Here is a 15,434-nt window from a genome sequence, read left to right on the forward strand (position 1 = left end):
GAAGAGAAGAGAAGAGAAGAGAAGAGAAGAGAAGAGAAGAGAAGAGAGAAGAGAGAAGAGAGAAGAGAGAAGAGAAGACTCCAATATGTTTTTATCAGTCCTTTCTCATTTTCAGGAGGACACCTCTGCCCATGATGAGATATCCAGGTTTAATATGAAACATATTGGCAATTCTTGCCCTTATTCTTTTCTCTCCAGAGCTAAATCAATTGATAATATACAGCAGACACACAGGTCCACATTCTGTATGGTGTAACACCCTGTGACTCCCCTGTGGAACTGATGAGTTGTGAATCAGACTGAAGTTGGCCCAAAGTGGCACAAAAACACCAAATGGATCACAAAATAAAAATTGAATTTAGGAACTAAAAGATACCAGTCTTTTACAGTCAAACACTGAAGCAAAATTTGACTTTCTAACCAGTTGTTACAATATTCCACTGTTAACAGCAGTGCTGATCTGGCAGCAGTGCATTTCTAGAGCACTCCTAATGCCTCACAAGCCTGGCAGATGCAGATGCTGCAGTTCCTCTAATGTGTCTCTCCAGTTCTCCAACACCTCAGCACATGCTGCTTTTCCTTTGCAGGGCACTGCAACAATTCATGGCTTCTGTGTGATCCCACATTTCATTTGGAACAGCATTTATGGAGGGGATTCATTTGGGGAGGTTATTTTATAAGCCTTCAGCTCATGTGTATATGAGAACTACTTTCATTTTATTCAATATTCCAAAAGAGCCTGTTCTTCCCTAACTAAAACATTCAATCTTGGGAGACTTTTTATAGGCTGGATTTTAACTGTTACAGAAATTCAATTAACTCCATAATTATGAACACAATTACCACTGAGTGTTACGTGTGATTTGGTGGTAGCTGTTACATGGCACACGCATACACCCTGGTTTATGATTTAAAAACTTAATAATAATAGGCAAAAATCCCCAAATATCATCCTTATTCTTTGGCTTGCATATACAAACAAGTTTTAAATATGTTGTTCATATTTTTTGTCCTGCTGTCCATGGCAGGGGGGTTGGAAGAAGATGATCTTTAAGGTCCTTTCCAACCCAAACCATTCTAAGATTCTCTGATTTTGGTGATGAAGGGTTTAATTGCAGGAATCATGTTATTTGCCACCAGTGGGATGGACTTTCAGCTGATAAAAAGTCACCTAAGTTGTGATAATTTGCTGTAAGGGGCATCCTGACCCCATTAACTCATCCTGTGATGAAGTTAAACCCCCAACAAAGGCAGTAAGAGCAGCTCCAGTGATTTCATACGTGGAGGGGGAAAAAGAAACTAAAAAAATAGGGGGGGGAAAAAGCAAACATACAAAAAAAATAAGAAAAAAAAAGATAAAGGGAGAGGATAGGAAACTCTATGCAGTCTTTAAAACTTTACCTAGAGACAGTGCCAAGGAACCCCCGGGCAGGGGGAGGCTGTGGAGTGTGACCCCAATGTCACGGCAGCCCCGGGCTGGAGGTGGTAGGTCAAGAGGCAGGATGTGCCTGGCTGTGCCAAGAGATTGCCTGGCAGGAACCATCCCACAAACCCTGCAGGTCACTCTGGCAGCGAGCAGGGGGCTGTGGGCTGGCTGTGGGCCAGGCTCAGCCCCGAGTGCTCAGCGCTGCCTCGGGAAGAGTCAAAACACGACGGGTTTTATACAGTGAGATGAAACACCAGGCTGGGGGCAGCAAGGGGGCTAAGGGTGTCACACTTTGGGGTTTTTAGGATTTAGGTGGCTCAAAGCAAAGCTTAGGAGTGGATTCATGATATGGTGAGTTCAAGGTGGGCTTTGGTGCTCTCGGAAGGCACAGAAACACCTCAGGGAATGGGCACCACGCTGGAGCCACCACTGCTGTCACAGCCTGAGCCTCTGGGACACCTCCTGGCCCTTCACTGACAATCTCTGCTCACAGCCTCCTCACACCAGGCCCACTCCACCTGCTGCAGGTTGGTTCCCACACAGCACCATCACGGAGGCAAAGGATCCTCGAGGGGCTCGGGGTTATTTGGGGCATTATGCAAAATAATTCTGATGTCACTCATTCGCCCTTTTGGGGAGACCACGCACAGCTCCCACTCACACAACTCAGCCTTGCCCCCTGAATTCCAGTACCACCGTGCCCAGTGATGCCAGGGGAGGGGCTGGCCCCACATTCTCTTCCTAATCTAACAGGAACCCATCTCTGCTGACACAGCAATACCTACGGAGATCTCAACCTTCACCCACTCTTTGTGCAAGAGCTTTTTTCCCACCTACAAGTGCACAGGTGGGAGAGATTCCCTCAACACAACATCCAAGGCTTCATCAAGAGATGCCCATGGACTTCAAACACACCAGGAATCAACAGTCTTTTACTATAATCACTCTTCAAGTAATTGAAAATCAGAATTACCCATGTGGCTTCTCTACATAAAAAGTGATCTGCAACCTACAAATCTGAATGCAAGACATGTTCGTGTGAAACATTCGAAATACAAAATGCAGTTACAGCTCAGTCCTTGGTGGATGTCAGGCACTGCTGGAAAACTATTGCAGGAGTTATTTTAAACAAAAAAAAAAAAAAAAGAAGGGTATGATAACAACAGGGGTCAAAGCATTTCCAGACTTGCCATGGGTTAGTTGTTACCAATAGAGTAAAATATTTGAGCTTTAACAGAAAACTCTAAATGCAAATATATATAAAATGAACCATAAAATAGGCTTCTTATAGGAATTCATCTCTCATAACAAGAACAGTGCAAATATTTCACAACATGTCAAACCCACTGTATCTGTACATTCATGCTTTCCTCACTCCTGGCACTACAACCACACAAAACTGTAATTTAACAGCACTGGTAACAGTTTTCCAGTCTTGGGGCATGGAACCTCTATCCCAAGAACCTGGTGAATAAATGGCAATAAATGTAAATGACAGAAAAAACGAGAAGACACGTCTGAGGGCTCAGACCAGCAAGAGCCCAGCCCAGCAGCCCTCAGCCCCCCCCATCCTTTAAAATCACCCCAGATCCATCCCTGCAAATGGAGCTGCCACGTGGTTTGTTTTCTAAAACAACATCTCACTCCACTGTGGAAGAAATTTAGTCCTTATACCTCTTTAATATTCATACAGTACAGAGCTACATTAACAGCTAAGTTTTAATTTCAGAAACATTCTGACATTTACCAAGAACAGATTCCAGCCCTGGTTTCACACTAGGGTTTTTTTCCATTATCACTGTTATTACTGGTATTAGTATCACTGTAGAAGTGATTAAAAGGTCCTGGATGTCTTATTAAAATAATCTAGATCTACTTCCCTCTTCAGCACCAAGATACAATCTGTTGGTTTATAAATGGGAATCATCTTCCTGGAAATTAAATTTGAAGTATTTCTGTTCCTCCTTTTCTTGTGAAACAGAAGCACTTTTGCTGTTTAAATTGAATGTAAGAATTATTCTAAATATTTGAAGCAGAGGCAAAATTAGTTATTACTGAATGCTGAGCACTCCCCAGATCTGTTCATAAAATGGGAAAATAATAAAAGAGCAGCAACAAGCCAACTCTTCAAAACTCTCAGGGAGGCTGAGGAGAGAGATCCCTCATGGAAGTCAACAACCTTAGTCCCTACATCTATTTTCAGGTGCTCATTTACTGCAGCACAGGCACACAAGGCTTGTGATTTCCAGAAAGGGCTGGTTTAGCTGCAATTTTGGAAAAATGCATTTCAGTTTCCCGAGATAGCCTGGCAGTTTAACTACGTGTGTTTGTGCACCAGAGCTCTCTCCATATCCTTCACTAAATAGAAATTCAAAGAGTCTTAGGCGTAGATTAAACGCTTTCAAAAATCAATTCTAGGCTGGCACAGAAGTTAACCAGTCTGACCTCGTGATTACAGACTAAACACTTCCTTGGGAAACAAAGTGGAGGAATATTTTATGTTTCAATGATTATTTGAGATAGCACCACCACAAATAAAAACGAGAAGCCACGGCAATATTTAAGGAAGTTTGTCCAGGGATAATTGCATTAAAAAAGGACTCAATCAGGGGGGCGGGATATTGTAGCATCAAAATCCACTAACAAAAGGCAGCATCCAACATACAGTTCATCCAAGCTCTGACAAACACTTTGAATTTCATGGAGCATTTTGAAAAAGAGATTCACATAAACCTGATCACTTGCATTTTTTTTACCACTGGAACCTTAATATCAAGATACACGACGGCTCAGAAAGCAGGAGTAAGATTTATTCTTATTCTAATGTCTAAAGAGACTCTTCCAAACTACCTTGGGACTGATACAAAACAGACTTCTGCAGTTCCATATTCCTGAGGATGGAGCACAGATTTAATGCCCAAGCACTAACGTGCCTTGCAAGAGCACTTTTATTTTCATTCTTCCCCGTGTCAATGGCAGAGTAACCCCAGAGCTTTCAAACAAACGTTTGCCTTAGTTTGATCCTATAAATGTGCTGCCCAGTAATTAAATCCAGTTTGTATTTTTAAAGTGCACACAGAGCCCTGTTCCACCCAGCTCCAAACTGCCTCGTGTTTGCATCCACCTTCTCTCAGTTCTGGGAAATCCATAAATTCATTTGTCAGAGGTAAAAACACTCACACAAAACTCCTTCTAAATCTTTTGAAACGGTTTGTTCAAACTCTTGACATAACGTTTTGCTCTAAACAAATTTCTAGACAACCCTGTGATTTTCCATCTCAAAATATACTGTTTCCCTGCCATGAAACTAGAACAGAGGGTCTGAGAGAAAGGAAATTATTAAGCATTCTAGTGGGTTTTTTCCAACAAAAACTAAGATAGAGGTCAATGAATAAGTATGTGCAGGCTGGAACTTAAATCCTCTGGGGTGACTGTAGGCTAATTAATAATTAATGCCAGAGACATGGTGTTTGAAATGCAGATGTGATAACTGGAGGCCTGGCAAAGCTGTTCAGAGGAAGCAGATTTGGATGCTATAGGGAATAGGCACTCCCTTGCCGGCTGGCTCTGAAAGCAGACCTGGGTGCAAAGCAGGGCCTATGGTTTAGATTATATTCCCCTCAGCTGTTAATTACCTGAACCTACTTTGAAGTTTTTCTCTTTTTATCCTCTGCATGAAAAGAGATTGGTTCAGCCAAGGGACTTGAAAAAATGATCAAATACATGGAGTAGAGGAGGGGAATAGAACTTCAGATATAAAAAAGATAAGGAAGAAAAACACTCAGGGAAACACACAGGAACATATTAGGAAGTGCACGAGTGTGGCTCGATGTTTCAAGCGAGTTGTGCTGCTCTAAGTTATTTCAGCCATTAAATAAACCCCCGCGTGTTTTATGAATAGATTTGTTAAAGGGAATCTCTGGCTGTATGTATAAAGTTTACAGTAATTATTTGATGAAAGTACCATAGGTGATTTCCTATGCTATTTTTAATTCAATAAAGTCATTTAAACCTCCTTGTGTTTGGGGCTATTTAATGAGGTGTGCAACATTAGCAGAATCACCAATGAGCTGTTACTACAAGGATTTAGATTTTGCGAAAAAAACGCTCGTTTTTGTGAGGGAGAGACACGGGCTCGGTGTGGATCCCTCACTGCAAGGAAAGGGAGGCAGGTGCCTTCAGCACCCCGGGTTCCTTTGGCCTCCGGAGGGGGCCCGAGGGCGAATGAACCATTTTCACAGCAAGTGGGGTGTGGGGTGGCCCACGGGGCCCTGGCACAGGCGGGGCTGGGGAGGCAGGGGGGATGGGGATGAAGGCAGGGATGGGAATGCTGGTTAGGAGGCAGGGGTGCTGGGGATGAAGGTGTGGGAATGCTCGTGGGGACGCAGGGGTGCTGGGGATGAAGCCCAGGGGGAGGATGCTGCCCGCACCCCGCGGGCGGACGGGAAGTGTTTGAGGGATCCCACAGGCACCCCCTGAGCGCAGGGAAACATCCCATCACCAAAGGAGGGGTGGGGGTACCTCTTGCGACACCGCCGTCACAGCGCAGGAGCCCCTCAGGGGAGAGGAGCCGGTTCCCCCGGAGCCCCCCGGTCCCGGTCCGGGCTCCCCGGGGCTCTGGGCTCTCCCGGCCCCGCTCGCCCGGCCCCGGCCGGGTCCCTGCGGCTGGAAGGGCCGCGAAATCGCCTCTCGCCCCGGTTCGCTATGCAGTGACACATCGTTCCCTTTTCAAAGCAGCTCCAGAGAGGGGTTTTTTGCCGCTCTTCCCCGCTCGTTAGGCGGGAAGAGCCTTCCCGTTCAAAGGCGAAACTTCCCAGCAACTTCACTAAAACCCTTTGAAACAAGGGGAACAGAGTGGTATCATAATTTTTTTTTTCTTTCCTTTTTTTTTTTTTTTTTAATTTTTTTACCTGCTCTGGGCCGAAACAATCTCTGATGAACTCAGGGCTGGTCGTGTTTAAAAATTAATTCGACGATGCCTGTCTTCAAGGCGCAGGCGTCTCTCATTGACGCCCATCACCTTGGCATCGCGCCTCTCCCCCTGCTGCTGCGGAGAGCCCACCTCGGCCCAAAACAAGTCTTTTTATCCATTTTTCTCTTTCCCAGCATCGCTTTTCACCGTGACGTAAGGGCGCACGCAGCTCTACTACAGCCTTACGCATAGGTGTACACCTGTGGGATGCTCCCGCTGCTTTGAGGGGTAACTCGTGATGCCGCCGGGTCATCCAGCCCTGGGATAGTTACCTGCAGCTAAAGCTCCCACGTGAAGGTGATGAGTCCATCCCGGGGCGGAAAATACCTCGATTTCCCCCAAAACGGGCGTGGGAAGCACATCCATGTCCGTGTCACGGGCGTGGGGTGGCCCGGGAGAGCCACGCCTGGGGGCGAGAGGGGCTTTTAATGGAATCACAACAGTCACACGGTTCCCTATTAAATCCTGCTAATTTTCTAGGTGAAGGCTGTGAAGTGAATGTGAGGAAGCATTAAAAGGGAATTGAATTTGCATTCCTTATGCTACAGGCACATGTTTACATGACCTTTAAAACAGAATTAAAGCTGTATCATCAGCAGCTGTAGGCAATTCACATTACTAAGGCAATCAAATCAGAAGGCTAAACTAACTATAAAACATAAATTAAACTGATAGAGAATCATCCTAATTCACTAGGTTTACTTGCAATTTACTTATCCGCTACTAGTAATTTCTAAACAGTTTGGAGAAGAGGCAAAGAGGAAATACTTGGATGTGGCATTTCAAAACTGTGTTGTCCGAGGGGGAGAGCCGGCTTTCCCGGGGTTCTCCATCAGGGATCGCGGGGATAACAGCCCGTCCCGGTCCTCCAGAGGTCCGCGAGGGGCCTGCAAACTGACACCTGCACTCCTAAACCCCGAGCTTTATGGGTTGGCTCAAGCCCCCCCGGAGTCCCTTTGCTCTCTGGAGGACGCTCAGAGACGCCGTTTATTTTCGAAAATATGAAATAACTGCATGTCCAATACAGCTCGCGTTGCACCGCTGCCTTCTGCCCCCTCCCCCATTCCCAGAGGGACACTTTCCAATGTCTGAAGCACGGCAAGAAAACCCACAAAAATCGATAGCACCGGTGATTTCATTAAAAGTTTGCAGAGTGCCTTTCCCCGGCTCTGCTCCGGCGCTCCCGGGAGGAGCGGGGCCGACTCGCCCCCCCCTGCCCCGGGCACCCCCCGCTTTGATTTATTCCCATTTATTTCTCGCAGCCGAGGGCTGTCTCCCCCCCTTTGATGGAGACTCTCCCGTGTGCGCTTCCCTGTGCCCTGGGGCCAGCGGTGATTTATTGTCCGCCCGCCTCCCCATGAACTTCTCCCCCGCAGCCCCCGCCGTGCCCGGGACCCCCCGCCCGGGGAGGGCACAGAGGGGCAGGGATGCTGCAGCCTCCAGGGGCTTTCATCGGGATTCTCCCGGGCGAGGGTGGAGAGAAAATGTACCGTGAGGTCCCAGGGAACCGCACACGCTCAACCTGCCTCACGACCCCCATCCCCATCCTGCATTGCCCAAGCGCAATTCACGAAGGAAACATCTTTTAGCAACGCAGCCTGGCCTGAAAGTTCATTCTTATAACAGCTTTGGTCGGCTCAACCTGAATGAAGAGGGCAGGAAACTTTCCACCAAGCCGTAAACACGCGAAAGTCTGTGACAAAACAAGAATTAGCAGCAGCATCTACGTATTTCTAAACGTAAATCTAGGATTGACGAGGCGCTTCAAAATGCAGGAGGCGTTTCAATCCCTCTGCGGGATCAGGAGCATCGCTGGATGCTTTGCACGATGAGTGCTACAGCTGGAAAAACGTATAGTTAATAAATAAATAAAGGGAAAACCCACAACACATAAACCCCCAAACCCCACATGGAAATTGCTCGCTAAGCTACCAAACAGCAACGCAGGTATTTGTCATCCAAGGAATAGAGCGATTTGTCTTCAGTGTCTCATTAGTCAACAGAGGTTAACTAGCGTGCCAGTTAGTGCGTGTTCAAATCCAACCCATTTTCCTTTAAATATGTCTGAGCAGGAATCTGTCCGTTCGGGAATTGTGTGTGGATTATTTCTAAAGCTCGGGCAGGATGGCCTCTGGCGTGGCAGGAGCTGCCCAGGAGCTGGGGGTGCCCATCCTGAACCGCATCCCCCCGTTTGCTGGGAGAAGCTTCACAGCAGAAAAAAAAAAAAAAAAAAAAAAAAGAGCTAAAAAACCACGGGATTTCGGTCCGGGATGAAACAAACGCATCCTTGTCATCACGCCTGTGTGAATGGCACGGTGAGGAAAGTGCCTACGTAAAAGGGAAGGGACCCGCATTGTTGTGCGGGTCTATTAACTCCTGCCGTGACCTCAGGAGCTGCCACGCACCGCCCGAGGAGGGTCCGCGGCCGCAGCCCCCTCTCTCCCCATCCCTGTTTTCTCCATAAACACAACAAAACCCGACGTTTCAATTCGTGGATTTAATAAACGGCCAGACCGGTCCCGCAGCAAAAAATGTGCACTTTGCAGAGACTTCCCGGAATATTGATGGTTTTTCGCTCCGTCAACCAAACGTTCGAGACGAGACCCGCTAAAACCGACCCGGCTCCAAAATAAGTGACCTGAACATGACGGGGTAGTGCACGAATGAACGACATTTTTTTTCCCGCAGCAAGTACGCTTTTTCAAACATCAACAACGTCGAAAAAAATATTAATAATAATAACAATAACAGGCGATTCAAGCAGAGGAGCGAGGAGTCGCCCAAAACGCTTCGGAAACCGCAGCAGTTAGAATACAAATACTATTTACCTTGTGATTTTTTCCTGCCCGGGACTGGCTTTATTGTCCCTCCCTGGACCAGCCCAGCCGCAGCCACGCTCCCTCCGTGCCGGGCTCTTTGCTGCCGGGCTGGTGCTGGGAGAGATTTGGGGGGGGCCGCTTTCATTCTTACATTAGGACTAGTTTAATTTGCAATCTGTCAGTCCATCTCCTGGCTGGGGCTCTGAGATGGCAGTGTGTGGCTCTCTCCCTCCTCTCTCCCTGCACAGCATTTACTCACGTTCAAGAGCAGCCAACAGAGACCAAAAAAAAAAAAAAAAAAAAAGGAACTAATTGAGCTTGTGTCGGTATTGGCTAATTTCTGCTAATACTCTGTAAATTCCTTTTTACTTCTTAAGCTTCCCCCACGCAGGTTAGGTGTTCCCAAAGCCTCTCCGGAGCTCCAGGAGCCTCTTTCTCAGCCCTGATGGGTGGCTGGGCTTCAGCGCCTGGATGTACACAATGCAAACCTTAACTCCTGGCTCCAGAAACGGTTAAATTGCCCTTTCCCAGCCCCCACCCCCGTTATGATTGACTCTGTTTTTAAATTTGCACTTGTTCCCACCAAGCGCAATCTAACTCGTCCTGTCTCTAAAGTGAACTTGTGTTGAAGGTGAAGTTTTCTATATAGAGGTCACGACACCGAGGCACAGCTTACCGCTCCGAGCTTCATGCTGTATTAAACACAATCAAAACGAACCCCTTTTAGACCTTTTTTTTTCTTTTTTTTTTTTTTCTCCTTCCCCTCCCGCGGATGAACAATGAGCAAAAAAAAAAAAAATAAAATAAATCTCTTAAATATAATAAAATCAGCTCTGTCACGATAACAAACGCGCTCCTGGGCTCGCTCTGTGCCAGGTCCCTTCCTATGGAACACAAACACACCGCACCCCGCGTTGGGTTGGAGCTCTTAAAGGGGAACGTGCGGGGTTGGTGCGGGGACAGCCCACCCTGCCCCGAGCGTGGGGGACACCGAGGGGACGCCACGCACCCGGGTGACCCCAGAAAGTCCCGGTCCCGCCTGTGCCGGGGGGGACTCCACACAATCCCTGCACTTCAAAGCGGGGGGTTCTCTCCAGCGACTTCTCGCTGCCCCAGGACGGTGCTGCCTCCCGCTATTGTGCGAGCTTTTTCACGCCAAAGATTTAGCAGAAAAAATAGATATTAAAGCGAGTTATTTGTTGGGCAAACGCGGGTCTCTCTGGGGCGGGGGCACCCGGAGCCAAAGGGCTGGAGCGCACGGTCCGAACCCAGAAAGTTTTTTTACATTTTTTTTTTAAATAAAAAAAAACTTTAATGGGTTTCGGTCTATGAAAAATAAGTTACAAATTCTTGCAACAGTAGCTTTGCATGTACTTATTTTTCTCCCATGTCCAGACGGGGTCGGCTATTGAATAAGGCTCTTTTATTCTGCATGGGGCAGGGGATTTGTGGCCATGGTCCCCCTTTTATTCCTCTCTCTATGGAAACCCAGATCATGGGGAGAAATATGCGAGGCTGAATAAAGAAAAGCAGCAGAAAGGACCGCTTGAGAGCGGCATCTGTTACACTTGGGAAGTTAGACTGACAGGAAAGAGCTAAAGAAACCCTCTCCAGCAGATTAGTTAGAACAGCAAGAAGATTTAACTATATGCAGATAAAAACACTATAAAATCCACCATACTCTGCTCTAGGCGAGGTGAGAGCCGCCTCGGCAGGAGCGGAGCCGGGCTCTGCCTTAGCTACATTTGCAGCAAAGATTAAAATGGGACGTTCGGGGTTTTATTTCCCTGCTAGAGACTCTGCCTTAATTAAACGGCGGATCTGAGCATCTATTTTCACGGGCGATGGGATTTGAAAAATTGTTTCGGAAGTTAAAGTGCAAATTAATTTTAAATAATTTAGTTACGTTTTTATACAGTGCGGATTTGATGTTGTTGGGGGGTTTTTTTGGTTGGTTGGTTGGTTTTTTTTTTTCTTTTTTTTCCTCCCTTTTTCCCGCGGGCTCCTGTGATGTTTATTTCGAGGAGCTTGTGAAGGCGGAGAGTGGGGAAAAAAAAAAAAAAAAAGGAAAGAAAGGGAAAAAAAAAAAAGGTAAAAAAAAGAAAGAGAAAAAATGAAAAGGCTAAAAAAAACCAACCAACCAACAAGGAAAAGGCTGCTGGTACAACTCCTTCCCTGCCCTCCCCGCGCTCCGCCGGGCTCGGCCGCGGTGCTGCGCGCCCCGCACCGCCCGCACACCCCGCGCGGAGAGCGGGGCTCCGACAGGGACATTCCCATTCCAGACCCCCCCGCCGATCCCCCCCCCCAGACGCACACACCCCCCCACCGCCGCCGCTCTACCCGCAAACTTCATTTTTTATTTACTTTGCCTTATTTTTTATGTCTTTCCCCAGCCGCTCCCCCCTCCCCGCACCCCCGCGGGTGCGCAGCGCGGCGGTGCCCGCCGGGGACCCGCAGCCTCCCCGATATATCGCGATCTGCCTCCGGCCACGCAGCCCGCTCTGCTCCTTCAACACCCAGCCCTGCCTTTACCCCTCTCGCACGCTGCCCCGGCGAGAAATTATTGTGATTATTATTATTATAATGAGCAAAGCGATGGGACCCGGCTCGGAAGGAACCAGAGGAGCGCTCACCTTATTTAGATCTATTTTCTCATTTTCTTGAATTTTCTTCAGATCTGTCTTCTCAGAGAAACTAATGCCTTAATGACTTTCTGGTAGCTGCAAGCCTTCTTTTATTTCTGCTAAATATATGAAAATGTATGCAAATTTAAATCAAGCTTAACCTAGGAGCTCTTGCAATATATTTAATGGAATTTCAAACCAATAAGGGGACTCTGATGCAGTCTTCTGGAAGTGCAAATATAATTACGCAGCTCGGTTACCTCCGAAACGATGCGGGGAAAGGTCATTTTGGAACTCGGGAGCGGGTCGGGGGGTCCCGGGACTTCTCCTCCGCCCGCCCCGCCGGGGCTCGGGGGGTGCGGGGCTGTGCCCGGCGGGCCCTGCCGAGCCGGGGGGCCCGGAGCCGCCCCCCGGGGGGTGCCTGGGCACCGCACGCGCCTTTTCCCCCGTTGTTTTCCCTTTTTCTGGCGTTTTTTGCCCCTTTTTCCCGTTTCGCCCCGCAGTCCGCCCGCCGGGCGCGCACCGCGCCCGTGCGCTCCGCGTCGCCAACTTTGAGAGGCACCAGCGGGATGTACCGGCGGCGGGGCCGGGGAAGCTCCTTTTGGGGCTGCTTTTTATTATTTTGGGGGTTTCTGAGTTTTCTTTCCCGACGGAGCGCGGCGACCCGGGGGGCGGGGGGGAAGGAGGGGGCGGGCGGGCACGGGCAGCCCGGGGCAGCAGCACCGCGGGAGGAGCGGAGCGGGCGCTGAACCCCCGGAGCCCGGCCCGGCGTGCGGGGGGCGGCGGGGGCAGCCCCGGGGTGGTCCCGCAGCGCAGCCGCCGGGGCGCCGCCGTTTAACCTCTGCCGCGCTCTCCCCCGGCGCTAATCGCTCCCCATTTAAGCCGTGCCCCCCACGCCTCCCCTCCCCTCCCCGTTCCCATCGCTCCCCCGTTCAAGCCGTGCCCCCCGAAGCCCCCCCGGTGCCGGCGCGGCGCGGAAGGAGTTAACGCGGCGGGGCCGCCTCGCGCCCGGCCCCCGGTGCCGGCGGAGTGATTCACTTCCTGCCTCGCGCCCGCGCGGCGCCCCGGCCCCGCCCACCTCCGCCTCGCCCCGCCTCCGCGCCGCTCCCATTGGGCGGCGCGGGCGGCGGCGCGGCGCCATTGGTCGCGGCGGGTGTCAGTCAGCGCGCGGCCGCCGCCGGCCCGCCGTGCCGCTGGATGTCAAAGCCCGGCGCGGCGGCGGCCGCTCAGTATAACTCGTGGGGCTGCGGCGGCCATGGCCACAGCCGCCTCCAACCCCTACGGCCTGCTGGGCGCCGGCGCGCTCGCCCACGCCGAGGGCGCGGGCATGCAGCAGGGCAGCCCGTTCCGCAGCCCGCAGAAGCTGCTGCAGAGCGAGTACCTGCAGGGCGTCCCGGGCAATGGGCACCCGCTGGGGCACCACTGGGTGACCAGCCTGAGCGACGGCGCGCCCTGGCCCGCGGCGCTGGCGGGCGGCCCGCTGGAGCAGCCCGACGTGAAGCCGGGCCGCGAGGACCTGCAGCTGGGCGCCATCATCCACCACCGCTCGCCCCACGTCTCCCACCACTCGCCCCACGCCAACCACCCCAGCGCCTGGGGGGCCAGCCCGGCGCACAGCGCCTCGCTCGCCGCCCCCCCCCGCCGCCGCCGCCGCCGCCGGGCAGCCCCTCGGCGTGTACTCGCAGGGCGGGTTCGCGGTGGGCGGGATGCTGGAGCACGGCGGGCTCACCCCGCCGCCCGCCGCCGCCGCCGGGCAGGGCTTGCACCCGGGGCTGCGCGGCGAGGGCGGCGGCGAGCACGGCGAGCTGGGCGGCCACCACTGCCAGGACCACTCGGACGAGGAGACGCCGACCTCGGACGAGCTGGAGCAGTTCGCCAAGCAGTTCAAGCAGCGCCGCATCAAGCTGGGCTTCACCCAGGCCGACGTGGGGCTGGCGCTGGGGACCCTCTACGGCAACGTCTTCTCGCAGACCACCATCTGCCGCTTCGAGGCCCTGCAGCTCAGCTTCAAGAACATGTGCAAGCTGAAGCCGCTGCTGAACAAGTGGCTGGAGGAGGCCGACTCCTCCACGGGCAGCCCCACGAGCATCGACAAGATCGCGGCGCAGGGGAGGAAGAGGAAGAAGCGGACCTCCATCGAGGTGAGTGTCAAGGGCGTGCTGGAGACGCACTTCCTCAAGTGCCCCAAGCCGGCCGCCCAGGAGATCTCGTCGCTGGCGGACAGCCTGCAGCTGGAGAAGGAGGTGGTGCGGGTCTGGTTCTGCAACCGGCGGCAGAAGGAGAAGCGCATGACCCCTCCGGGGGAGCAGCCGCAGCACGACGTGTATGCCCACGGCGTGAAAACGGACACGGGCTGCCACGACCTCTGACCGCGGTCCGGCCGCGGGACTGCCCTCGGGGCTTTAACTTATGCTTTCGGGAGTCGCGGCGCGGGGTCCCCGCCCGCCGCCGCCTCGGCAATATTTTTATTCCTCTCTCCGACCTTCCCGCTGGTCACACACGGTGTTTACTCGCAGACAAGGTTTGTTTTTCGGGCTCCGCTTGGACGAAGGGAAAAAAAAAAAAAAAAGGCGAAAAAAAAAACCAACCAACCCGACCACACAACAAAAACAAAACCCAAACGGAAAGGAAAAATAGAGAGAAAAAAAAAAAGGAAAACCCACGGGAAAAAAAAAAAGAACGTTAAAAAGAAAAACAAAACAAAAACAAACACAAAACGAAAAACCCGACAGAAAAGGAAAGACAGATGTGTGCCTATGAATAACCTTCCAGCGCCTTGGTTATATCAGCTGTATTTCAGGTGAATCTGTTTTACAATAGACTAGTTTTGCATTTTTAAAGACTTATATAGCGTTTTTAAATGTCTGAGGTGTTTTACTACAAACTGTACACAATATTTGTGACCTAATTTGTACCGAATCGAGCAGTCAAAAGCGTTTCTCCCTTGCCCACGCCACCGGCAATGTCACCCTGCGGGGACGGGGCAGGGCGGCCGCGGCCCTTCCTCGCCCCCCCCGAGGACACGGGGGTCCCTCCGCACCCGCGGAGCCCCCGCACCGATGTGAAGAACAGGCTTATTTGTTGCAGCTTTTTTCTTCCTTTTTCAAGAACTTCCCAACACCGTAAAACGGTCGGGTCACAATCCTGACCTCCCCCCCACTCTTCTCCCAAGGAAAAAAAATTTTTATATATATATATATATATATATATAAAACAAATAATTATTTCTAAGAGATTTACCCGAAATTAAGCATCACAACCAAACCCGTGGCATTTGCCAGTCTTTTTTCTTTCCGAAGATGAGTTGGGCTTTTTGATCAGCGCCAGACTGAGAGGTCTGTAGTAAAACACCTTTATCCTTCTGCGCTTTGGCTTCGGAAATTGGTTTCTCTGTATTTTGTTTCGATAGTGAAGAGGAATGAGGTGTCTCATGAATTTCGGGGAGCCGGGGGGGGGAGGGAGGGATTGGGACAGAAAACACCCGCATTTGGTTCACGCTGAGCTTCTTTCCGTGTCACAGGGAGATGCTGGATTTGTGGAAAAGCTTTTTTGGGGTGGGGGGTGGGGGGAGGAAATATAATCAGCGACAAAAC

The 15,434-nt window shown here is 50.8% G+C and overlaps 1 protein-coding gene and 1 long non-coding RNA gene across 9 annotated transcripts in view; one reads left to right on the forward strand and one right to left on the reverse strand.

Annotated features, from left to right (window-relative positions):
• LOC113971049 overlaps positions 1 to 12,181 on the reverse strand; it is an 86,346-nt gene extending 74,165 nt beyond the window's left edge. For 4 of the 8 annotated variants that reach the window (XR_003535420.1, XR_003535418.1, XR_003535419.1 and 1 more), the window contains exon 1: positions 11,851 to 12,178. This is a non-coding gene — a long non-coding RNA (uncharacterized LOC113971049). Of the gene's footprint in view, positions 1 to 9,226; positions 9,440 to 11,850 lie in introns of those variants that run through there. The other 4 variants (XR_003535421.1, XR_003535422.1, XR_003535424.1 and 1 more) reach the window with 4 other exon arrangements.
• An 883-nt stretch (positions 12,182 to 13,064) lies between these two features.
• On the forward strand, positions 13,065 to 14,393 carry POU3F4 (POU class 3 homeobox 4). Its single transcript, XM_027690575.1, is given in 2 exon segments — positions 13,065 to 13,453; positions 13,455 to 14,393. Coding segments are annotated over 2 exon segments (1,113 nt in total). The 5' UTR covers positions 13,065 to 13,096; the 3' UTR covers positions 14,211 to 14,393.
• Positions 14,394 to 15,434: the final 1,041 nt, after the last annotated feature.

The sequence above is a fragment of the Neopelma chrysocephalum genome, unplaced genomic scaffold (assembly GCF_003984885.1).
Source record: "Neopelma chrysocephalum unplaced genomic scaffold, ASM398488v2 Primary Assembly neopelma1_81, whole genome shotgun sequence".
Classification (NCBI taxonomy): domain Eukaryota; kingdom Metazoa; phylum Chordata; class Aves; order Passeriformes; family Pipridae; genus Neopelma; species Neopelma chrysocephalum.